General features: G+C 46.6%; 1 protein-coding gene across 1 annotated transcript in view; it reads left to right on the top strand.

Moving 5' to 3' along the window:
- LOC137415350 (E3 ubiquitin-protein ligase TRIM7-like) overlaps window positions 1–26,877 on the top strand; it is a 43,973-nt gene that overhangs the window by 11,194 nt on the left and 5,902 nt on the right. Inside the window, exons 2-7 of the mRNA XM_078770201.1 lie at window positions 4,579–5,061; window positions 9,149–9,244; window positions 10,324–10,557; window positions 12,533–12,555; window positions 13,020–13,147; window positions 16,512–16,565. Coding sequence (XP_078626327.1) covers window positions 4,618–5,061; window positions 9,149–9,244; window positions 10,324–10,557; window positions 12,533–12,555; window positions 13,020–13,147; window positions 16,512–16,565 — 979 coding nt within the window. The 5' untranslated portion in view covers window positions 4,579–4,617. The remainder of the gene's footprint in view (window positions 1–4,578; window positions 5,062–9,148; window positions 9,245–10,323; window positions 10,558–12,532; window positions 12,556–13,019; window positions 13,148–16,511; window positions 16,566–26,877) is intronic.

Below are 26,877 nucleotides of genomic sequence, written 5' to 3'. Positions count from 1 at the left end.
ACTATGCCCGGATGGCAGCGGACCAGGCCGCTGACGCCGACGTCCAGGCCTTGCGGACCGCCGTCACGGGCCTCCGAGTCACCGAGGTGCCGTTTGACGGCGCGGGCGCGGCCCTCTTGTGCGACGTCTCCCTCGGGCGTCCTCGCCCCATCGTGCCCGCGGGCTGGCAGCGCCAGGTGTTTGACGCCATCCACGGCCTGTCCCACCCGGGCGCGAGGGCCTCCCAAAGGCTGATCGCCGACAAGTTCGTCTGGCATGGCCTCCGGAAGGCCGTCCGCGGCTGGGCCAGGACGTGCCTCGCGTGCCAGCGCGCCAAGGTGCACCGGCACACCCAGGCCCCGTTGGCCCCGTTCACGGTGCCGGAACGCCGGTTTGACCACGTCCACGTGGACCTGGTGGGACCTCTGCCCCCCTCGCGGGGTTTCACCTACGTCCTCACCATGGTGGACCGCACCACCCGGTGGCCGGAGGCCGTGCCCTTGGCGTCGACAACGGCGGCCGATGTCGCGCAGGCTTTCATCGCCACCTGGGTCGCCCGGTTCGGCGCCCCCTCAGACATCTCATCCGACCGCGGCCCCCAGTTCACCTCGGAGCTCTGGGGGGCGGTTGCGCAGGGGCTCGGGGTCCGGCTGCACCGAACCACGGCCTACCACCCCCAGGCTAACGGCCTGTGTGAGCGATTTCACCGCTCATTGAAGGCCGCGCTCCGGGCCACCCTCCGCGACGGCGGCTGGGTCGACAGGCTCCCCTGGGTCCTGCTGGGCCTCCGGACGGCGCCCAAGGAGGACCTGCGCGCATCCGCGGCGGAATTGGTCTTCGGGCAACCGCTGCGGGTGCCGGGCGAGTTCCTCCCCGACTCCACGGCACCATGGTCCGCGGCACAGCAGCGCTCCGCTCTGCAAGAGACCGCCCAGAGGTTCGCCCCGGTGCCAACGGCATGCCACGGGCACCCACCGACGCACGTCGCCCCGGAGCTTCGCACGGCGGAGTACGTCTTCGTCCGCCACGATGCCCATCGGACACCACTGCGGCCCCCATACGACGGGCCTTTCCGCGTGCTGGAGACCGGGGCGAAGCACTTCACCCTGGACATCGGCGGTACTCCTGACCGCGTTTCGGTAGACCGCCTCAAGCCGGCCCACCTCGATGTGGACCATCCACCGCCAGTGGCCCGACCACCACGTCGGGGCCGCCCTCCTGCGGGCGGACCCCCGACACCGCCCAGCCCCGCCGCCACGCCGCCCCCCGGTCCTGCACCCATCCCAGGGGCAGCCAGGGGCATCCCACCTGGCATCCCTGCACCCCGGACGCCGCCGATCGCCAGGGGGCGCTTCGGCCGGGTCATTCGTCTGCCCCGCAAACTGGCCCTCCAGGTGCGCGGGAATTCTGGGGGGGCGCGTGTGGCGGACACAAAAGCCCACTGGCGTGGTGACATCATTCCGCGCACCAAGTGGGCGGTGGCCACGCACCAGGGGTAGGCGTGGCCTCATGATATACACCGGGCGCCCAGCCCGGGACAGTACAGTGTTACAGTGTAGTCTTACAATAAAGACGTTTATATGTTACCGCTTGTCCGCTTCCTCCTTGCTCACAAGCAGCGCGCGTAACGCCGCGCTTTACCGTCTGTCTTGTTTGTTTGTTTGTCGTGTTATAACTTGAGAATGGATTAACGGATTTCAATAAATCAAACTACGTTGGATTTGGGTAACTCCCGGGAAAAAACTTTTTCTTTTATGGGTACATGGACACACGTGTCAAAACTGCAAATGCAAACACGTAACCTAGTCCGGCAGCTAAGCTAAATATAGCATAACAATTGTGCATTTTGTGAGGAAAGCACCAAATTTGGCACACTAGTAGACTATCATATTATGAAAAGATCTGGATATTGGGCCATCTCAGATTCAGAGATTTGATTTTTGCAAGGTTTGCAGATTTTGCAGATTTGCAAGCTGAGATTGCAACGCCAGGGACTGCCGACTCCTTCCTGCGAGCTGCCCACGTCACCCGCACAAGAAGAGCTCATCAAATCACTGCAGCGGCACTGCACATCCTGCAACACCGTGCGTATGAACGCCACTGTATGACATATGCTGATGATGCAGAAGACCTGCCTGAGTTCGAAGACTGGTGTCACCAGAAAGGAGAAGACATTCCCAACTTTCAGTACTGGGCAACTGTGCTGGAACTAGAGATGTTGGTACTGGTCTACATGCGTTCTCTGCGGCAGGCTTCATTCACGATGTACCTTGATGCCCTGACGGAACTGGTCCCATGGTTCCATGCCTTAGACCACACACGCTATGCCAGGTGGGGTCCCTGTTCACCTGAGGGACATGGTTGCACTCCCAATGAAGCACCCAGATGTAGCCAGAGAATTCACGGCTGGCAACTTCACTGTACAGAAGACGAAGAAGGTGTTCTCTTCGATCCCAATCGACCAGGCGCATGAACAGAATAACGCCTGCATCAAAGGAGATGGTGGAGCAGTCGGCCTCACTGACAACCCAAGTGCCCTGCGGCGTTGGATGATTGCCAGGCCAGAAGTTGCCAGGGCCATAGAAGAGTTCCAAGATGGCCAGCAACACTGGGGGAGGCGAGAGGACACACGTCATCACGACCAGACACCAAGTGTGCAGACCTCTTTCGCCAAGAATGTCTGCGCCCTTGTCAGCGTCATAGAAGAGCTTGGCAACAACTTTGAGGAAGAGAGCATGGATCTGGTTGTCTTTGACACAAAGGAAATTGCAGGTCCTGCTGCAGTTGAGACTGTCAGGAATGTGAAGAAGATTGGCCAAGAGCAGTTCCAGGCTTTCACCAGAGAATGCCTGGTGGAATGGACCAAGCCAATTGATGATGCAATTCTTCGGAACAAGCTGAAGGTGTCATTTTGGAAAATGGCTGCCACAGCCATCAGGGGCTGAATTTGAGATGGCCCAATATCCACATCTGTTCATAATAGGAAAGTCTACTAGTGTGCTAAATTTGGTGCTTTCCTCACAAAATGCACAATTGTTATGCTAAGTTGCCCCACTAACCTATCTCCCAGGAATCTTTTGGGTTTTTTTCTTCCCCCATAGATTATCCATTTCAGCAATGATTGGTATTTCCGTCAGAGAAGCGACGTGTCTTATATTCTAGAAAGAATAATAATAATAACTCAGGAAAATACATTTTATTTTTAGCCGTGTCGCAGACGCTGCTCATAGAGTGCCCTCTGCTGTTGTTGTTGTTGTTCTTCTTCTTCTTCTTCTTGTTCTTCTTGTTCTTGCAGAGAAGACAAAACCTCAAAGCTCCACCCATTCTGGGAACCATAACTCCACCCATTCTGGGAGAGCCTTCATATAAACAAATATCCACCATTTTATTAACTCGCATAGCTTTGAGGCCTGTTTTGTAGGCCCGTGGTGTCTTCCTCTCTCACACAGTTTTATTTCAAATCAAATTCGATATATCATTTCATTTTTCACAGTCGCTAACATAGTTTTAGACTCGGTTGAAAAAAAACGGGAAGAAAATCCGATGAAAGTTGCCCTTTATAGAACGAAATGAATTCTCAAAGGCCTGTAACTTCAAGTCCATTGAGATATATATTTTTTAAATCGCGGCATGGTCAGTCATACACCGCCCGAAATAAGAGACGGGAAAATGCCGAGATATATTAAAAATTCGTCCATTTGATGACAATCGTCACGATGAAATATTTAATTTATACGTCGTCACAATAATGTTGAGAGAGGAGCATAGCTTCGTTCACGTGTCGCCACACACGGGAAATTGCCGAGATATATATTTTTTGTTTAAATCGCGGCATGGTCAGTCATACACCGCCCGAAATAACAGACGGGAAAATGCCGAGATATATTAAAAATTCGTCCATTTGATGACAATCGTCACGATGAAATATTTAATTTATACGTCGTCACAATAATGTTGAGAGAGGAGCATAGCTTCGTTCACGTGTCGCCACACACGGGAAATTGCCGAGATATATATATTTTAAATCGCGGCATGGTCAGTCATACACCGCCTGAAATAACAGATGGGAAAATGCCGAGATATATTAAAATTCGTCGCCACACACGGGAAATTGCCGAGATATATTTTCACTTTGCACAAAAATAACATCAAGTAATCGAATCAATAGGAATGTCCTGTGCCTATAACATCGACGTTATAGGCACAGCTGCATCTAGGCATTGTGTAACATCGACGCGGCTTTTGTTTTAATTAAAACTTTTTGTACTTGTTTGTTCTTAATACAGGAAAATAATACTTTCTTTTGAATCCAAACAGCACAAAAACAATGCACAAACATGTTAATTAATGGTACAGTTTGGACAATTTTATAGATGAATCCCAAACCATATTTTCCCCCATTACCTCCTAAGTTTGCGGTTCATGGGGATTTTCACCACCTCGTGAACGACAAGGCATTCCTGTATAGACTTTAACACTGAGTGGGGTATCGTGTTCTACGTACTCTTGTTTCTGAGGTAGTTGTGCTCCATAGTAATTTACCTGATGTTTTCTTACCTCTAAACTTTTGTTTTTATGACTACCCCTCTCGATCTACAGGTTTCAACTCTGCGCCACTTCCTTCTCTGATACAAGAAAATGGCGTTTTCTTCGATGTCTGGAGATTGTGCAGATGAACTTCAATGCGCTGTGTGCTTTGAACTGTACAAGGAACCAATTACTCTGCCATGTGGCCACTCATTTTGTAAAGTCTGTATCGAGCAACACTGGGAAAGCAGGGAAGAGGCCACAGTCTGTGATTGTCCGAACTGCCGTAAAGTATTTCCGATAAAACCAGAATGTCAAAAGAATGTGGCCCTTGCCAAATTGGTAGAGAAGATGAAGTTGGTGCCAGGAGTAAACGAAGAGAAGATGAAGTTGGTGCCAGGAGTAAACGTGGAGGAGCGAAGATGCACCGAGCATGGCAAGCCAATACTACTCTACTGCAAGGATGATGAAAGCTTGATGTGTGTGATGTGCCTGGTTGGACAACATACGAACCATAAAGTTGTTCCTGTGGAGATTGTTCATGATGAACTCAAGGCAAGTAAATAAATGAAAATGTTTTTTATTTCATGTAAATTTTATCCATATGAATTTATTTCCAAGAATATTACATCTATTCTCAAAGGAAGTTGAAAGAACAAAGAGCCAAAAGATGTAAGACATTGATAAATTGCAAGTTCTGTAATCATGAAAATTTCTCAGAACTCAGAACATTCCTCACAAGTGGAGGTTATTTTATAGAAAGACTACCTTGTTATGGTACTTTCCCCGACACTGTTGACGATCAATTGGTTGTAGAATGAGCGAAGTATCAAAAACAAGTTTTTTTTTAATGGAACAACTGACAGAAAAGGTGGTTATTGATTTTACAGGTAAAAAGGTAGGCTTGAGAGCTCACCAAATTAACAATTTTGTGCTGAGATTGTTCATAGCCCCGGGCCGAAGGATATAGACCCAAATCTCTGAAAAAGCTTGCAGATGAAATGTCAAGCGATGCTCAAGAATAATGTGTGTGAACAGCATTTTGAGATGTTGAATAAAGGGAAGTGTGTGTTAATAAAAGATCCAGGTTTAGACCACTTTACCATCCCAGGTATATTCATGAAAACCACACAAAACAACCTGTTGTTGTTAAACTTCATATGGCACCACCTTTAGAGGCCATTTTTTCCCCGCAGAGCGGGGGTTGGCCTTTTTCGGGCACCGTGGTCCCCATTGTTCAGCAATATTTTATGGCCGGATGCCCTTCCTGCCGCCAACCCTGTTAATCGCCTCTTGAGACACACAGGGAATTACTAGTAAACTGGTACTCAATTTGACGACCTCAGTGGGATGGCGGGCTGAGTCAGCCCCCCTGGTGTTAATTCAGCGATCGACCGGGATTCAAACCCAGGATCTCAGGATCCCAAGCCGGCACCCGAACCGCTAAGCCAACACCAGGTAATTGTTAAACTTCATATAAAAGGATAAAAAATACTTCCAGTTACAGCAATTACCAAGAGGTAATGTTCAGGCCTGGTATTATCCATCACTGGTGTTTCTTTTCTTGAGCTTTTACTTGTTTGCATCACAATGTTCACATTCATTCTGAGTCTCGGCCAATGGTCGTCTTATCATGGTTTGAAAGATCTTCAATAATATTTATGATGACATGACAATCAGACTTTAAAAAATTACTCGATTGCTCGAAAGGATAAAGCAACAAATTACTTTGAGGTTTTTTTAAATGATCTCATTTTTTTATTCTGTCAAAAAGAGGACCAGGATATTAATCATGGAAACTCCTTCAACAAACTATGATGTAACTGGAAACCAAAGTTGAATTGTTCTCCATAAACAAAATGGCTGTTTGAAATGTGCACTGATATTGACAAGGACACCAGTCTACAAATGAGCACAGACAGGTTTTTACATTGACAGAAAAGGCCTTAATAATCCAACATTGCAGTTGAAATCAAAACCTTCCTTTTCTCTCATGGCCTGATCTCAAACCATCAGTTTGGTTTCTACCCCATTCAACCTCCCTGGACCTCCATCTGCTGCTCTTCCAACAATGGATTGAGGCTCTGAATTTTAGAAAAGAGATCAATTCTGTATCTCCTGGACATGGCTCAAGCATTTATCCAAATCTGGTATTGTGTCTTCCTCTCCTCCACTTTCATAGTCATGCCTGAGTCTCAATGGGATCCTCTCCCATTTGAAAATCTGTGGCCCCAAACCAGTCTCAGGTTAAAATTTTGCTTATAACTCCACCCTTTGCTGCAGCACCACTCATCCTCCAGAAAGGCAGGCATCAGCTTCTTCCCTCTCTAAACATGTGTGAAAAAAGCAGAAGCTTGAGCAGCACTTGGAATTGTAAACCCTGGCGTCTCACTTTGTCTCTTTAAAACGACCAACTGGAAAAACATTCAATCCATTCCATTTAAGCAACACTTGCAATTCAGGTCTTCAAACGTGTTAACATCTCCATTAGCCACAATCCCTCCTGGACCAACTAAACATCTGAGTTGGCTTGGAAAGCCATTGCCTCATTGGGAATTCTCCATCATGCAAAGACAAATTATAATTTTTAACAACCCACAAGGCTTGCAGCTGCAGATCAATGGAGTATTGCTTTCCTTCTGGGCTCATGTTCCTATTTAACACCTTTTCAACTTGAATCCATGGATATCGAGGCCTTCAAAAGCATTGGAATCTCCTTCAGCAATGCGGCATCCCTGGGCCTGTTACTCCTGCATCGCTGACAGCTTGGTTGGCTCTCTATCTTCTCCTGTGTCCTTGTTGGCATTTCACCCTCTCCCCTTTCAATGTTCTGTCTCCTCACCCTTCAACCCCCCACAGGGTTCTGCCACGAACTCACTTCTTGTGAAACTCGCAAAATCCAGACTCACTGCTCACATCCATCAAGGAATGACTTAACACTTTACACGATGGAGGATGCACGATCTGTGGTTGCTTTTGCAAACCAACTTTGTAACATGTTCAACCGAAGAGATGTCAGAAGTTAGACACTGAATCTCTTGGACACTCAGTGGTTGAACATGGAAATATGGGGGTTTATGCAATGGTCCTTCTGGTGTGAGACAGAGAGATTTGCCAGGTATGCAAGGTGTGATCCATTTTGTTTGTCAAACAATTCCAGATCGTGAGACAGTGATGCAGCTGCTATATCTGCCTGTCTGCAGGATACAGTACTGTACTATATCATGTGGAGTCATTTGTGCAAGTGCTGGAAGTCCAGAAGCCAGGTATGATGGTTTCTTGTATGCAGCAGTTAGTGAGCTTGACAAGTAGACCAGGATGCTACTTAGTATTGATTATCTAAAATATGTCCAAGCCATGTTATATCGACAGGTATCTTGACGATTTGTTTCAGATTCAAGCCTTCTTACCATTTCTAATGGCGAAGCAAAATCATTTGCAAAGTTGAATGACACAGAATCCAAAATGATGGTCCATGATTAGGTTCTTTGAAAAGACGAAAGACTTTCCATCTATATCGATAATGGTTGACATGATTTTGCTCGCAATGGAAGTACGCTTACCGAAACTGCACACACGGTTTTGATGAAACATGCCCACAACCTTCATCACCCGTGATGTACCAATGTTTGTTCATGGCATAAAAACTCAAGGTCTGAGGTGGTCTGTGGGGCCCCACCCAAAATTGGTATTTCCTCTCTTTTCTGAAACTACACATTCAATGTTGATGAAACTTGGCCACAACTTCATATTTGATGCCTAATGAAGGTGTATTGACTGAATAAAAATCTGAGCACATGAAGGGGGTTTCCAGGGGAGGGGGTTGTGAGGGTTGTGAGGGTTGTGAGGGTTGACCGCCCCCCAACCCCCCAAATACGAATTCGCTCTCTTCTCTGAAACTACACACACAATTTCAATGAAATTTGATCACAACCATCATCACTCATGATGTACAATAGTTTGTTCACCGCATTAAAAAATATCATGGTCTGTGGGGGGTTTGAGTAACTGTTGCTCCTGATCCAGGTGAGCTTCAGAACCCGTGGTCCTATTTTTGCTGGGGCCATGGGGGCGATCCACAAAATGTTGGACATATCAATTTTTAGACTCCGGTAGTAATTCTTGGGGAAAATGCCAGGGGTATGGAAAAGGCCTCTTTATATGGCATGTGCCATGTGGCAAAGTATAGAAAAGAAGTGACATTTTATAGCTTGTAGAAAATGCCAAAGTATAGAAAAGAAGGGACATTCAAAAAATCTCATGTGCATGCTGGTCTACCCTTATGTTCTGAGGAGGAACCAAGTAATGCTCCTGAAAAGTTCATATAAATGGCGCCAATTTCATTCATACAGCTGCATGAAGAAGTAAATGTATTTTATTTGCCAGATGTAGGGCGCCCCTTTATAGTCCACCTCTGCTTCCTTTAACTATCAATTATTCACCATGATAATAATGTTGATGAGCTCTCTTTTCATGCAGTTGTATAAATAAAGAAGAGTTGATATTTAATGTGGAATCTATAAATGTATAGTCTCCACTTTTTTGCAAATACATTTTAAAATCATTTTGTGCAGTTTGTGCCTTATCGTTTCCACATACAGATGAACAATTCCCTTTACCTGGACTTATTTATTCTGTGCAGGGCGTTTTGACTGCAAAGTGTCCTGAACTATCAAAGTCAAAGCAGCACCTTGAATCCCAACTCCATCAGCTGAAGCGGGAGGTTGAACAAACACAGGTATGAAGTACCAAGGAATGGACGTGATTGAAGGAAAGATAATTAGCATCTGGAAAAAATATTTGTTCTCCAATGGGTGACATCACCACAGCTCAAACTGCACAATCTCACTTACATCTCAGCCATCTCAGGCCACGTCTGGCCATCTACACACACTAGCCACCAACCAGCTGATCCAAAACAATTTCAATCCATGACCATTAATGTCACATTTATTTCTAAATCTAACTGACCAGACTTTTTTTTTGAAAGTTGTCTCCTTAAAATGCTTTCAAGTTATTGTTTAAATGCTTTTTTTGATACAAAAGTCAGCTCATGGAAGAGCAATAAACAGAGTGAAAAAAGGAAATGTATTGACGGTGGGGCAGTGGGGCAAAAGGTGGAATCCGAAAAGGTTAGGGAATTTATGAATGGGCAAAAAAGAAAAATAAGAAGATGTGAAGAACACATTAACCTGCAAGACGATTGGTTTAGGGAAGTGGGGAGTGGTGGTGAAAAGTGGTGAAATAGTGAAAGTGGTAAAATATTGCAGGTTTGGATTGTTCAGGATGGCGGGAGAGGGTAGTGGGATGCCAACATCTCGCCGTGGAGGGTAGAGCGGGATTGAACTTTTTCATGAAGATTGTTTCACAAGCCAGAGAAAAGAGTGGAGGTAGGCAGGTATCCTGTAATATTATTGCCCACCTCTGTGCAATTCCCTGGAAACAAACTCTGTCCATATCTGAACACGTGTTGGTGTTTTATTGTGATCAGGAAATCTGAAATTTTATTTTATTTCTTTCACTTTTAAAGATTTATACCTTTTCTGCCAAATTCTGTCCATTAAATGCGAACTAGTTAAAATCTCCCTCATCTCGGTTGGGTAAATGTTGAAATTTTCCATCAACCCATCAACTCACCCCAATAAGTGTTGTGGATAAGGGTCCTGTCCAATACATTATGTCCTTCTAAACGCACTCGTGCAATATGTCCTAATCCTTCTTCAGTCGTAATTCTTCGTTCTCTTTAGTTTTAACCTTCTTTCTGATGCTTTATTCTTGACTTTTAACTCTAATCACACAATGATTGATTTATTCCAGGATTCAGGCAAAGGGAGTGTGGACAGGATGGAGGAAAAGCGATTGGCGTTGTACCAATATGTGGATAAATCCGTGGATCTGATGAAGAGTCGGGTGATCAAAAGGCAAAATAAGAAGATTTTTCTCCTTCAGAAGCAGATGGACAAGGTGAAGGAGCAGTTGAACTCTCTCCATGAAACAAATTCCACATTGAAAGCAGCACTCCAGGATCATGAGACTATTCCTTTTTTACAGGTAGGCATTCTTCTTCACCTTTTACAAAAGTGGTAATGTTTAATTGTCAATATTTATTGAATTTAATTTTTTTTTAGAAGAGAAAAAAATTGACTAATCATAAACCTGCAGGACATGAGAGCCTATTGAACGCTCGGACTTGGGGTATTGCTCGGAGAGTGAATTAATGGTACATTGTACTTTAGGAAGGATAATAACACAACATGAATATACCATCAGATGTGGAGATGTTGTCCTTCACACAGACCCTGGAAGGTTCATTTATCACTCTTGTTTCGGGATTATAGTTCCACATTTACCACAGCAGTGATTGGTGAAAGTTGTCACGCTATTGGAGATTGCAAGAACAGTAAGTTACACGTATAATGCTTATATAGGGCTGCTGGTGTGAGGGAAGACCAAGAAAGAAGCATTAATAAGAATTTGAAAGGTAAGTGTTGAGCGAAGATTTATTGATTGGGGGTGGGGAAGATTTACATGTTCATGAAGGTGTGGGTTAAGTTTTCTTTTCGTGATTGTAAGAGTAACCACAACAAATATTCACAAACACGAAAGTTGAATTACGATGACGCCTGTTCTGCCAGGTCAGTGCTAGGTAGTCTTCCTTTGGTCGTCGCCCTTCATGGATGAAGGCGACATAATGAAGGCACCGATGACATCATCATTAACATATATTATTCCCCATGGGGAGTACTTGACAATGAGCCATATTTCAATTTTTTTCCATGGAGTGGTTTCGGAGATATAGAGGTGCAACTTTTTTCCAAGGTGGCGTCCATGCCACGTGACCTATGACGTCATAATTAACAGCAAAAAAATCAACAGGCAGAGGCGCTCCTACAGGTAAAAGTTCACGTCAATCGGACCAACAGTTGCCAAGAAAATGAATTTTTAAATGCAGACATGGCACACGTACGGCACATGGCACACATATGGCACACGTACGCACCTGAATGCTTAACCCCACTTTTCACTTCGCGAGCGCAGGTTAATTAGATATTTCTGTGTTGTACACCACTCCTTTCCTATGCCATCTCCTGGCGCTGCATGACATCATTGCCGGACCCCCTTCGGTGCCCGGCAATGGCGCACACTTTAAGGGAGACATCGGTTTTCACTCCGGTTTCTTGCTTTCTTGCTTTGTTTTCTTGGTTGTCCGAGCGATATCTCTGAGGTCCTTTGAGCTAGGAAGCTGAAATTTGGACACGACAGTGACCAAGTGATGGGCTACAAAGGATATTTTTGATTTATTAAACAATTCATCGATTAATTATTTAATTTGTCCGATTAATGACTTGAATACTTATTTTTTTTAAAGTTATACATTCGGATAAAACGGTGGTGGTTTAGGTATTCTATTAGCCAATTTATTAATTATTTAAATATTTTATGATTATTGTTTATTTATTTTCATTATTAATCATTTATATATTTGCTTTCTCATCTTTGCACCTTTTGAGCTCACAAGCTGATATTTTGACACGACAGTGACCAAGTGATGTGGCTAAAAAGGATATTTTTGATTTAATGATTTTTTGAATTGATTTTAAAAAATTTACAGCTTCGGATCAAGCACTGGTGGATTACTTATGCTATTAGCCAATTGATTAAGATAATATTGTATGAATAGTCTTTATTGATTTTAGATACGCAATTAATCAATCAGTTATTGTACACCTCTCCCTCCCAATATAGTCTCTCTGAGCTGCACGGCGGTATTGCCATGCGCCGGAGGTGCCCCGGCAATGCCGCGCTGGAGGATATATATTTATTTGGAATGGGGGCGGTGTACTTTGAATGTATCTGTACTTGTTGTGTTGTTATCTTCAAGGGGGTACATTATACAGCCTGTAAAATGAAAAATAATTTAACGATTACATTTGCACATTCAACAGTGTGCATTATTTACATTTATGAAGAGGGCATTCATTAACGAAGAAGTCTTGAGGTAATTCACTGTTTTCTTCCTTTTCAGGGTTATAAGGATGTCATAAAAAGGTAAGACTGTGATGGTGTCCATCACATTGTTTGACACATCATCATGCTTTTTTCCCTATCTCTGTTCCTTCTTCAGAACCATCATCCATTTTCATTCATCTCCAGATATATTTTATTTTCTACTTCTTCCAAAAATATGTAATTCCCAAAAATGTCGCAACTCGTTCTCATTTGATGATCCTTGTTATATAATGTAACCTGAATCCATATTATATGAGAGAACATGAAGAAAATAAAAGTTTATCAAGTCCATTCGTTTTACCCATTCTCCTTTTCATATATTCGCTGAATTATAGATTCTCATCGAAAGATTGGCGCAAATATAAATTCCATCTATCATTCTATTTCAACCACACTTTTATCGATATCTTGCATATTTGAGGCTTTTATAATATCATTTTACAAACCTTTTTCTCCTCCAATGACCCCCTGACCTTCCTGAAGTTTTTCCTTTTCATACCAAGGCTCGAGTCGGTGTCACATTTTCAATCTCTGAAGATGGCACAACCCACAGTGTTGGACTTCTCCAAGGAGGAGAAGAATCTGGGCTCATTAATTGAACTCCATGAGAACTTTCTGAAGAATATAATGAGTGAGTGACAAAAATGTGCTATTTTGTAAGGGGAATAATTCTTTGGGGAACATGAGATGCGAGAGATCCAGGAAGGATAATAGAAAAGGGAAAAGTATATAAATCACAAAGATCATTGTCCTCCTCTCAGACACAAATTTCTAAAGGACATAATCTGTTGGGGCACTTTAGCGGTGTTTGGGGCACCTTAAAGGATACCGTACAGTACCTTCAGAAAGTATTTCACATCCCTTGACTTTTTCACATTTTGTTGTGTTACGGCCTGAATTTAAAATGGATAAAATGTAGATTTTTTGGTCACTGATCTACACATAATACCCCCATAATGTGTAATAATTTTTTTTAGAATTTCCTTTTACAAAATAATGAAAAATGAAAAGCTGAAATGTCTTGAGCGACACTCCAAATTGAGGTGAGGTGCTTCCAATTTCGTTTGATCATCCTCAAGATGGATGTTCAACTTAATTGGAGTCCACTATGGCAAATTCAATCAATCAATCAAAATGGTTTGTCGAAAGCATGTCTGGCAGCGAATGGCTGAATTGCACATGCATACATATTCATAATTTTCAATCAAAGATTGTTTACAAGATAAAAATTTATAAAATACAATTAGTGCATTGACAAAAAATTGTTAAATTAAAAAACAAACATGGCACGTTTCAAACAGCTAATGGAGCTCAATTGATTGGAAATGATATTAGAAAGAAACACACCTTTCTATACAAGGTCCCACAGTTGACAGTGCATGTCAGAGAAGAAACTACCATAAAGTCCAAGGAACTGTCCATATAACTGACATAGAATTGTGAGGAGGCGTAGATCTGAGGAGGGGTATCAAGCAATTTCTAGAATGTTGAAAGTTCTGTCCGACCAAATTGAGCAACCGGGCAAGAAGCACCTTGGTCAAGGAAGGTGAACAATAACCCAGGTGAACAATAACAACAATAACCACTGTGACAGAACGAGAGTTCCTTGGCTGAGATGGGAGAACCTGCTGGAAGGATAAGAGTCTGCAGCACTTCACAAATCTAGGCTTTATCGCTGGATTTGTGAAGCCAGACAAAGCCACTCCTGAGAAAAATGCACATGACAGCAAGCCTGGAATTTGCAAAAAGATACGTGAAAGACTCTGCGAGTGAGGTAAAATATTCTGTGGTCTGATGAGACGACAATTGAACTCTTGGGCCTGAATGCAAAGCGTTATTTCTGGCGGAAACAGAGCACAGCTCATCACCCATCTGACACCATCCCCACTGTGAAATACGGTGGTGGCAGCATCATGCTGTGGGGATGCTTTTCAGTGGCAGGGACTGGGAGACTTGTAAGGACAGAGGGAACATTGAATGGAGCCAAGTACAGGCAAATCCTTGATTAGAACCTGCTTCATAGAGGAAAAGACCAAACGAGATTTTGGAGCTGTGAGGGCTGGTATAAATATATTTTCTTTGTTTCCTTTTTCCTGTTTCCAGGGGGACGGGGCAAGATAAATTATACTTGATTTTTGCATTTATTGCTTGAAGGTGAGGCATCCGTGTGTAATTGTGTGTGTGTGTGTGTGTGTGTGTGTGTGTGTGTGTGTGTGTGTGTGTGTGTGTGTGTGTGTTGTTGTGTGTATCCACAGCTTGCTTGTACATGTACAGGGTGACCCTAAAAAACCTCCCACATTTCGAAAGGCTGTAGCACTGGCAGTAGTGAGGCGGGAGGGGCGGTGCTAGGGTCTGTTGGTAGCCCAACCCGAACCTTCCTCAGTTGCCAACATGGCGTGGGCGGGAGCACATCGTGCGTTCGCTGTCGAAGCATTCTTCACAAACAACCGTTCCGTGATCGCCGTGCAGAGGGCCTTTCAAAGACGTTTCAGTATTCCACGGAACCAAAACGTTCCAGATCGGAAAACCATCTTGCAGTGGGTTGAGAATTTCAGGGCAACAGGCTCAGCTTTAAAAAGAAAATCACCTTGTCGACCGAGGAGCGCTCGTACGCCTGAGAATATTGAAGCATTGAGGCGATCTGTTGTGCAGTCTCCGAGATGTTCTGCGCGGAAGCATGCTTTAGCTGTAGGGATATCCCGGGAAACTGCAAGGAGAATCTTACACAAAGACTTCCACTTCCACCCATACAACATGACGGTTGTGCAAGAACTCAATGCGAGAGACTGCATAAGCCGCAAGGAGTTATGCGAGAACATTCTGCAACGTGTTCCGGAAGATGCTGTTCTCTTGTGTAGTGACGAAGCTCATTCTCATTTGAGTGGCTCTGTAAACAAATAAAATTTTCGCTATTGCTCTGAAGACAACCCTCGCATGCTACACGAAAGACCGTTGCACTCCGGTCGAGTGACTGTGTGGTGCGCTGTTGCCGATGTTGGCATCGTGGGTCCTTATTTCTTTGAAGAGGGTGGTGTAACTGTTACCGTAACTTCTGACCGTTACATTGATATGCTCGAAAACTTTCTAAGGCCACAACTCGAACACCTAGAGCTTGAAGAACTCGATGTATGGTTTCAGCAAGATGGAGCTACGGCACACACAGCTCGAAGATCATTGCAAGTGCTGAGGGAAATGTTTCCGGATCGGGTGATCTCGTTGCATGGTGATGTTGGGTGGCCGGCCCGTTCCCCTGACCTCGCCCCTTGTGATTTTTTTCTGTGGGGCTACCTTAAATCACGAGTGTATACTCATCGACCCCAACTCTTGAAGCCCTTAAGGTTGCTATTCAGCAGGAGATAGCCGCTGTTCCACCCGACATGACCCGTCGAGCCATGGCAGCCTTCAGAAATCGCCTCCAAGCGTGTATAGACAATGACGGCCACCATTTGGAGGATGTCATCTTTAAAACATGATGAATAAAAACTGTATTGAATGAAGTTTCATGTGTACAAATAAAATCTTGATTATCTTTAACCTTTTTTTCATTTACCTTTGAAATGTGGGAGGTTTTTTGGGGTCATCCTGTATTAACAGGAAATGAACTGAACTAAACACCTCTCAGTGTCATCCACAGATATTTCTCGTATTTCCTATTTTTCCAGGAGTCTGATTTTCATCCAGGAGCAAAACAATTGTGGTTAATCATTTATGATTTGCCACTCGATTAAATGCTGAAAATCATGTTTAAAAAGACTGTTTGAGTTACACACTTCTCCCTAGCAGCGGCAGGTTAAAAGTGCCCTGATGGGCAGAAGCAAGTCCCTGAAAATGCACACACAGCACATGCGGGGAAGGCCTCGTTCGCATTCACACATTGTTCAAATCTGTTCATGTTTATAAATTGTTCCTTAAAGCAAAAAATATTTACTGTATAAATAAACAGCAGGGTGTCCACATTGATTGTGATGTTGCTTTATCTTTCCTTCTTTCAACAGAGCCAGTGGAGCTCCAAATGTCTGAGCTGGACCAGAGCAGGTTGAGAAGACTTTGTAAGTGAAATGAAGGGAAATGGGACATGGAGGGTGAAGGGATTGAAAAGAATGATATTAACGAGGAAATTCATTGTCCTTCTTTGGTTTTTCTCTTTTTCCATGATCTTTCAAAATTCCCACTTTCTTGACTGTAATTCGTTCCCTTTCCTTTGATTTTGTTTCCCTTTTTTATTCATTCTGATACACTTGTTTCTTTTCTCTCTTACTTGGTTTATATGTTAAACATAGTTACAGCTTTCTTGTTTTTTGAAAGTACACTTTTGAAAAATTTTCCACAAAATCATCAACGACAAAATATAAAGAAATTTCAAACAGATAATGCAACACCGAAACTAATTTCAAACAAAGAATGCATTTTCATCTGATCATGTGCTTGTGAAGATCAACATCTCTTTGGCCATTCTCAGTAAACAGGCAATCCTTACATCACTGCCTCATTTACACTTAATCAATTATTGCTTCAAGCTTCGACAAACACTCCACTGGTTACAACATTACTTGATTACTCTTGTAGTGTAGCCACATACGGAGACTCTACAAAGTAGCAGCCTGAATACAGTACATGATCATCAACAGTACATGATCTCAGTACCTGATCAGTTCTCAGTACATGATCATCAACTTTTTACAAACTGCAAGGACATCTCTAATAACAACATTATATAATTATCTACATTTGTGATTGGTCACTCGAAGTTGACAAAAAAAGAAAGTAGGAAAGACAACTGAAGTTGCAAGAAGTCCCTGAAATTACATCGGAGCTTACTACAGTGCATTCAGAAAGTATTCAGACCCTTTCACTTTTTTCACATTTTGTTATGTTGCAGTCTTATGCTGAAATTGTTTAAATTCATTTTTTCACTCATCAATCTACACTCAATACCCCATAAAGACAAAGAGAAAACAGGATTTTAGAAAGTTTTGCAAATTTATTAAAAAGAAAAACCTGAAATATCACATTGACATAAGTATTCAGACCCCTTGCTATGACACTTGAAATTTAGCTCAGGTGCCTCCCATTTCTCTTGATCATCTTTGAGATGTTTCTACACCTTGATTGGAGTCCACCTGTGGTAAATTCAATTGATTGGACATGATTTGGCAAGGCACACACCTGTCTATATAAGGTCTCACAGCTGACAATGCATATCAGAGCAAAAACCAAGCCATGAGGTCGGAGGAACTGTCTGCACAGCTCAGAGACAGGATTGTGTCGAGGCACAGATCTGGGGAAGCCCACAAATAAATTTCTGCTGCATTGAAGGTTCCCAAGAGCACAGTGGCCTCCATAATTCTTAAATGAAAGAAGTTGCTTATCATTGCTTATTTAATCCATCATTGCTTCAGATATGAAATCTTTCCTCTTCTCCAATGGCTTGATCTCTGATCATCAATTTGGTTCCAGACGTGGACACTCTACTCTGGACATGCAGCTTCTGCTTTCACAACAATGGATGGAGGTCCTCAATGCCAAACAGGAAATTAGAGCAGTCTCCCTCGACATATCACGTGCCTTCGATACAGTCTGGCACCCCGCTCTGCTCACCAAACTCTCCTCTTTTGGTATCCATGGAAATCTCCACGCATGGCTGGCGGACGTCCTCTCAACTCGTAGTCAACGTGTGGCCCTGAATGGGTTTCTCTCATCTCCGCTTCCTGTTCAGGCTGCAGTTCCCCAAGGCAGTGTTCTGGGCCCTGTGCTTTTTCTGGTCTTCATCAATGATCTCTCTGACTCTCTTGAAAATCCTCTCTATCTCTTTGCTGATGACTCTACTCTCTGTCGCTCCATTCTTCATCCCTCAGATCGGCAGTCTGCAGCCTCCTCACTCTCTGCAGACCTGGACAAAATCACAGACTGGACAAACAAGTGGAACATGTCTTTCAATCCTGACAAATCTCATACTCTTACGATGTCACTCCGAAAAGACTGACTGGACAACCCTCCCATCCACTTTCTGAATAATCCTCTCCAAGAAGTTCTGTCACTCAAGCTTTTGGGTCTCACTATCTGCCATGATCTTTCCTGGAAAAACCACATTTCAAATCTGGCCTCCAAAGCCAGTCGCCGACTGGGCATCCTCCGTCGTGCGAAGTCCTTCCTTGGCACATCTGAGCTCCTCACCACATACAAAGGCTTTCATCCGCAGCTCAATGGAATACTGCTCCCCCCTCTGGGCTGGTGCTCCTGCCTCACACCTAGCTCGTCTTCACGCTGTTGAAACCAAAGCATTCAGAATCATTGGAATCTCCCGCGATGAAGCTAACTCCAAGGGCCTCTCACTCACTCACCGCAGGCAGGTTGGTGGTCTTTCCGTCTTCTACCGATTCCTCTCTGGCCTTGCCCCCCCAGCTCTCTCTGGGCTCTGTCCCGCAAATATTCCTACAGGTCGCACAAGATCTGCCTGCAACCCTCTTATGGTTAAACTGCCAAAATCAAGACTCTCTGCTCACCTTCACTCCTTCATTCCTCTTTTCTCCCACCTCTGGAACAAACTCCCTCACTCTCTTCAATCCCACTCCACCCTCCAGGTCTTTAAAACAGCTGTTCACCACCATCTCTTATCTTCCCCCATCCAAAACCTTGATCTTTTCTACCCCCACTAATTTCTCCCCAAATTCCACTTTTTTGAAATACCAACTTCTGTCCTGGAAGACCTTGGTGTCCTTGTGTTTTACACTTCTCCCTCCCCCTCCCCTTCCCACGCCTCCTCCCCCCAAGCCCTCTCCCTTCCACACATCTCCCTGCTCTCAAATGTTGTGTTTGTGTGCTTCCCCTTCTCTCCCCATCTTGTCTTCCGCTCCCTCTTTTTATATATTTTGTTTGGCTGTATGATTTGTTTGTGAAGTAAATGTTAGCTCTTTCACGAGCCTCGATTCCGTATACAAAAAAAAAAAAAAAAAAAAAAATTGGAACAACCAGGACTCTTCCTAGAGCTGGCCGCCTGGCCAAACTGAGCAATTGGGGGAGAATGGCCTTGGTCAGAGAGGTGACCAAGAACCCGATGATCACTTTGGCTGAGCTGCAGAGATCCTGTGTGGAGATGGGAGAAACTTCCAGAAGGACAACCATCACTGCTTTATGGCAGAGTGGCCAGACGGAAGCCTCTCCTCAGTGAAAGACACATGAAAGCCCGCTTGGAGTTTGCATAAAAGCACCTAAAGGACTCTCAGACTGTGAAAAACAAGATTCTGTGGGCTTTTTTAATTCGCTTGTTTCTGTTATTTTTTACAATGTGGAATAACACAATGGTTTGGTGCCCAATCTTGGAGCAAAAGTGTCAAGATACACTATCGGTCAAACGTTTTAGAACACCTCAATTTTTCCAGTTTTTATTGAAATTTACGCAGTTTAATATCCAGTGAATAACCTGAAATGGTACAAAGGTAAACCGTAAACTGCTCGAGGTTTAAAAAAGTTTAGGTTAGCAAAAACGGGAAAATAATGTAAATTGCACAGTTATATTGTAAAAAAAGGCCTTCTTCAAAATAATGGGTTAACAACTTACAGCTGCTCTGCAGCAATGTAAGTAAATTAAGCCTTGAAAGTTTATGCAAACAATTCCTACAGGTGTCCCAACCTCTGCTGATTACTTGATTACAAACCCCCTGTCTGTATAAAAGCAGTGTTGAAACAGACTGTTATTACACCCTCCGAAGCATTATTTGGACAATATTGCACTGCAGGGAGTAGTATATTGGAAACTGGAGGAAACTCTGCCAGGAAGAGGTCTGGCAGACCCAAAGCCACAACAGAATCAGAAGACAAGTTTCTGAGAGTCAACAGCTTGTGTGATAGGTGGCTCACAGGACAACAGCTTCAAGCACAGCTTAACACTGGTCGAAGTAAGCAAGTCTCAGTTTCAACTGTGAAGAGAAGACTTCGAGCTGCAGGTTTGACAGGTCAAGTGGCAGTAAGAAAGCCATTGCTAAGATGGCAAAATAAGCAAAAGAGGCTTGCCTGGGCCATGAGGCACCGCCAGTGGACTACTGAAGACTGGAAGAAGGTCTTATGGACCGATAAATCAAAACTTTAAATCTTTGGTTCATCACACAGGGTTTTTGTACGCCGTCGAGTGGGCGAAAGGATGGTTCCTCAGTGTGTCACACCAACTGTCAAACATGGAGGAGGAAGCATGATGGCCTGGGCTTCTTTTGCTCGATCCAGAGTCAGCGACTTGCACAGAGTGACTGGCACCCTGAACCAAAAGAGCCACCACAGCATTTTGCAGCGCCATGCAATACCCTCTGGTATACGCCGAGTTTGGTCAGGGGTTCATCCCACAGCAAGATAATGACCCGAAACACACCTCCAGGCTATGTCAAAACTATTTTCGAGGAAAAGAACAAGAGGGTAGGCCTCAAATCATGGAATGTCCAGCACAGTCTTCAGACAAACCCCATCAAGCTGGTTTGGGATGAATTGGACAGAAGGGTGAAAGCAAAGCAACCTACAAGTGCAACACATTTGTGGGAACTTCTGCAACAGTGTTGGGAAAAACTTCCCAAACAATATTTGATTTCCATTGGAGAAAGGTTGCCACGAGTGTGTTCAGCGGTTATATCTGCAAAAGGTGGCTACTTTGCTGAGTCAAAAATTTAAATTAAATTTTGTGAAACAAAACGATTCTATGATTTCCTTTTTTGTCTCCAATTGTTTATTTGTTCTATGCTTAATTTGAGAGTACATTGAGACATAAAACTGCGTAAATTTCAATAAAAACTGGAAAAATTGAGATGTTCTAAAACTTTAGACTGGCAGTGTATCTTAATCAGCAATGTCAAACACTGTACATGTGTTCCTATATTGTTTTACGTAAGCCTGACTGTATCTTGCAGCTCTGTCTTATTGCTCGTTTCTCAAAGAGTAATGTCTTAATCCAGCCTCAGGCCACACAATGAACTGCACTTAGAAATGCCCCAAATAACTGTTGTGGTTTCCCTCGAACCAATAGGGTGAGAACAGAGGGGAGGGCCGGAGCCTTTCGAAAGGAATTTATGAATGGCTGGACGTGAAAGACACTCTCGTGGTTTTTACTGTTTTGTTTACTTGAAGTGTCAACAAAACTTATTATACACTCGAACTGCAAGTATCCTCAACAAACTACTATGAGAGTACGAAAACATACTCCAACTTTCGTTTTGTATCAGTGGGTGGGGCCAACAATTTTTTATCCGCGTCATCCCGACGTTATTACGTAGAGTCGAAAGTGCCAGCACACACTCTGATAATAGTTTTGTAAAATTAACCTCATTGAAGAACTTTATCAAGACAAGATATAAGTATTTATCTGTAGTATCCAAATCCTGGTTCTGCGAAATCAGAAGACCTCAGTAATACTTGAGTGGATTGTCACCAGACAAAAATAGTCACTTAAATCATCAGAAAGACGTTAGTCAAACACACTGTACACGTGACACGCTTTTTTATCTGAGCACGGGCACAGCAAGATTCAGGTTTGATCGAGTTAGGAAACTCGGATCTTTATATTTAAATATCAATTAGTTGACCATTGACCAGTCCAGTCAATGCAGTATGCCAAAACAAAGATGAAAGGAACACGAAATGTCAATTCAAATATTTATTCAATTCAGAGTTCGAGTTGATCCCTTGTTCAGCCTGTTCAATGAGACAGCATCAGTGATGCGCCGACGTAGCGAATCTGCCGCCGAGAAACCGTGACTCGAGATGGTTATTGATCACGTGGTTCGCTTTTGACTTGACGCGTGACTGGAAGGTTCGTGATCACGTGTGCCGTGTGCGGTGCCGGTGTGCAGCTATTATTTTATTTTCATCAATGTAACACTGAAAAACAAGGCATTTCTGAGGCATTATATTTGTGCTGATATCATTTGATTCCACATTATCATGCACAACGCCGACACTGAGGCAAATGTGTCTAGTGGCCCCGCCTCCATCAAGCTGAACGACCGTCAGAGCCACGCCTACCCCGGTCCTATTATTTTGTAAATAAATGTCGTTTTACGTAGTTTTCGTGGAATCCTTTCAAACTATTAGAATTATAATACCAAAGGATGTCACAGGAAGTAAAACTCAGTCGGATGGTCGCCGAACGAATCATTGCCATTGATATCGGCACCTCGGAAATATGTCGTCTGAAGAAGATTAGGCCTATTATGAACAACAAGATGAGTGGTTCGTGTGCAGCCACCCGGCTGCTGGTTGCATCATTTTTCGGTGGGTGCGACTGCCGCTGATGCAATGCGTCTCTCCAACCAGTTATCTGGTACTCATTTTTGCCAACCTCAGAAGGATGACAGGCTGAATCAACTCCACCAGGCGTTAATTCAACGGGATTCAAACGCAGTGTAGCGGTGCCCGGAAGCATGACACAATCACCTTGCACCGGCCGATGACGTAACCGGCGGGCGGTTATGTGCCCGGACTCGCCCGGACGTGTCCGGACTTGCCTTGCCCAGGCGGACTCTCGATTTGCATACCACGCCCCGTCGAGAGGCGTAGCTGACTAATTTGCATACCACGCCCCGCCTAAGAGGCGTGGCTTTTGTGTGGTGAACTTTTGATATAAATTGCCACCCGTGTTAACGGGCTATTCAGTGCTTTTGAGTTCTTTCGAGTTGAGCTAAAATAAATAGCTCAGTGAAACTTCGTTCCTGGTGTCGTCCATTTTGTCCGGCTTTATTGTGCGAGCATAGCTCCACAATTGGTGACCCCTTTTCAAGAACATGGCGATGGAGTCATCTGTAGCTTTGAAGCTCCCTGGCTTTTGGGAATCGCACGCGGCCGTCTGGTTCGCCCAAGCGGATTCTCAATTCGCCCTGCGGAACATTACGGAGGACACGACGTGCTACCACCATGTGGTCTCCGCGCTCAACGCCTCCACTGCTGCCCAGGTCCTGAGCTTCCTACAGAACCCACCGAATGCCGACAAATATGGCGCGCTCAAAGGCCTACTCCTCGGTGCGTTTGGACTCACGGAGACCGAACGCGCGCGACAACTGCTCGACCTCCCGGAGCTGGGTGAGGCCCGTCCATCCAAACGCATGGACCACATGCTTGCTCTACTCGGTGACCACAGCCTGGATTTCCTCTTCCGCGAGCTGATCCTCCGGCAGCTACCCGGGCAGGTACGATTAGCTTTGGTTAATTCGCCCATCATGGACCCTCGCGCCCTGGCCAAGGAGGCCGATAAATATTTCTCGGCCAGGCGACATGTCGGAGTGGCCGCCTGGAACCCTGGGCCGACCGAGGCAACGCCTGGGCCACGACCGGCGCCACCACCGGCCGAGTTAGTGCCACTGGCGGCAGCGGCCGCCGCGACGCCCCGTCGACCGAACCCGACGCGACCGCCGGAGCCTCCACCAGAGTGGACCATGTGCTACTACCATGCCAGGTTCGGGCAGAAGGCCAGAATGTGCCGCTCACCGTGCACTTTCGGCAGGTCGGGAAATGACCAGGCCGGCGCTCGCTGCCTGCTATGAGCGTCAGCCATTCAGGCAGCCTTCTGTTTATTACAGACACAGCGTCTGGGCGGCGTTTTTTGTGCGACACCGGCGCTCAGCTGAGCGTGATACCCGCCTCGGTGCAGGACAAACAGGCCGCGCTTTGCAGCCCCACCTTGGTCGCCGCAAACGGCTGCTCCATCCACACCTTCGGTTTGCGCAGCGTCGCATTCTGCTTCGGGGGCCAGCGCTTCAGGTGGGACTTCATCACGGCGAATGTGCCCATGGCCTTGCTGGGTGCAGATTTTCTGTGCGCGCATGGGCTTTTGGTGGACGTCAAACGGCGTCGGCTCATCAATGCGGAGACCTTCAGCTCGCTTGCTTGCTCATTGAGCGGCTCTGCACCAACCAAGCTAGCCTGCACGGTCCCGGCCGCGGACAATTTCACCCGCCTGTTCGCCGAGTTTCCCGCTCTCACGCAGCCGACGTTTTCGGCCATCACCGTCAAACACGGCGTCGAACACCACATCCCGACCACAGGTCCACCGGTCTACGCCAGGGCTCGTCGCCTCGACCCGACCAAACTCGCCGTGGGGAAGGCGGATTTCGATGCGCTGGAGCAATTGGGCATTGTGCAGCGCTCGAATATCACGTGGGCCTCACCCCTGCACATCGTGCCCAAACTGGGTGGTGGATGGCGACCCTGCGGCGATTACCGCCGCCTCAACGACGCCACCACCCCCGACCGGTACCCGATACCACACATACAGGATCTTTCCGCCCGTTTGGCGGGGCGGGTGATCTTTTCCAAGGTCGACCTCATTCGGGGCTACCACCAGGCACCCGTTCGGCTGGCCGACGTGTGGAAGACGGCGGTAATTACACCTTTTGGCCACTTCGAGTTCCTTCGCATGCCGTTCGGCCTTAAGAACGCGGCCCAGGCCTTCCAGCGGCTGATGCACAGCGAGCTGTGCGACCTCACCTTCCTTTTTGTCTACTTGGACGACATTCTCGTCGCCAGCACTTCCCGGGCAGAGAACCTCATCCACCTGCGCACGCTTTTTGAGCGCCTCAGCCAGCATGGCCTCATCATCAACCCGGCGAAATGCCAGTTTGGCGTAATGGCCGTCGACTTCCTGGGGCACCGCATCACGAAGCGTGGGGCTGTCCCACTGCCTACCAAGGTAGAGGCAGTCAAAAGTTTCCTGCACCCCCGCTCCATCAAAGCCCGACAGGAATTTTTGGGGATGGTAAATTTCTACCACCGGTTCGTGCCTCGCGCCGCCCAACTCATGCGCCCCCTGTATGAAGCCCTCCGGGGCAAGCCGGGCAAGCACGACGTCGCCTGGACCAAAGAGATGGATGAGGCGTTCACGGGCGCTAAGCTGGCCCTCGCCGACGCGACCATGCTGGCGCACCCGGCGCTCGACACACCCATCGCCCTCACCACGGACGCTTCCGACTACGCGGTGGGCGCCGTGCATGAACAGTGAGTGAACGGGGCTTGGCAACCGCTGGCCTTCTTCAGCCGGCAGCTACGGCCTACCGAGCGCAAGTATAGCGCTTTCGACCGCGAGCTCCTCGGCCTTTACCTGGCCGTTCGCCACTTCCGCCATCTTTTAGAGGGCCGCCCGTTCACGGCGTTTGTGGACCACAAACCCCTGGTCTTTGCCATGGCCAAGGTTGCAGAGCAGTTGTCAGCCTGCCAGCAGCGCCACCTCTCCGCCGTGTCCGAATTTACGACGGACATCCGGCACGTCGCAGGAAAGGACAACGCTGTAGCCGATTGCCTCTCCCGGTCCGGTGCGAACGCTGTCCACCTCGGTGTGGACTTCACCCGCATGGCGGCTGACCAGACCACCGACCCCACGGTGCAAGCCCTCCGGACAGCGGACACAGGCGTGCGGTTGGCTGACGTCCCCTTCGAGGACACAGGCACAGTTCTACTGTGCGACATTTCCCTGGGCCAACCTCGCCCCATCGTGCCCACCGGATGGCAGCGGCACATTTTTGACGCCCTCCACGGCCTTTCCCACCCGGGCCGGAAAGCGTCGCAGAAGCTCGTGGCAGCAAAGTTCATCTGGCACGGGCTCCGTAAGGACGTCTGCGACTGGGCCAACGCCTGTGTCGCCTGCCAGCGCGTGGAGGTCCACCGGCACACCCAGGCCCCGTTGGCAGCATTCGACGTGCCCGCGCAGTGCTTCGACCACGTCAATGTGGACCTGGTGGGACCCCTTCCCTCCTCGCGGGGCTTCACCCACCTCACGATGGTGGACAGGACCACCAGGTGGCTGGAGGCCATCCCGCTGGCATCAACAACATCTGCCGACGTGGCGCAGGCCTTCATTGGCACCTGGATTGCCCGTTTCGGCGCCCCCTCGGACAAAATCCTCTGACAGAGGCCCGCAATTCACCTCCGAGCGTTGGAGCGCGGTCACCCAGGCCTTAGGGGTCAAGCTACACCACACCACGGCCTACCACCCCCAAGCCAACGGCTTGTGCGAGCGGTTCCACCGCTCGATGAAGGCTGCTATTAGGGCCAGCCTCCAGGACGACGGTTGGGCCGACAGGCTCCAGTGGGTCCTATTGGGCCTCCGAACGGCCCCTAAAGAGGACCTCCAGGCTTCTGCCAAGCTGGTCTACGGCCAGCCACTGCGCGTGCCGGGCGAGTTCATCCCTGACGCCACCGGCCCCTGGTCCGCGGCTCGCCAATGCTCGGTCCTCCAGGAGGCCGCCAGGAGATTTGCCCCCGTGCCCACGTCCCACCACGGCTGCCCCCAACCCCACGTCCCCCCAGCACTTCGCACTGCGGAGTACGTTTTTATCCGGAACGACGCACACCGGGGACCGTTCCGGCCACCGTACGATGGACTTTTCCGGGTCCTGA

Source organism: Myxine glutinosa, chromosome 1 (genome assembly GCF_964187855.1).
Source record: "Myxine glutinosa chromosome 1, kmMyxGlut1.1, whole genome shotgun sequence".
Classification (NCBI taxonomy): domain Eukaryota; kingdom Metazoa; phylum Chordata; class Myxini; order Myxiniformes; family Myxinidae; genus Myxine; species Myxine glutinosa.
Note: the sequence above shows the minus strand (reverse complement) of the source record. Positions and strands in the feature narration are given on the sequence as shown.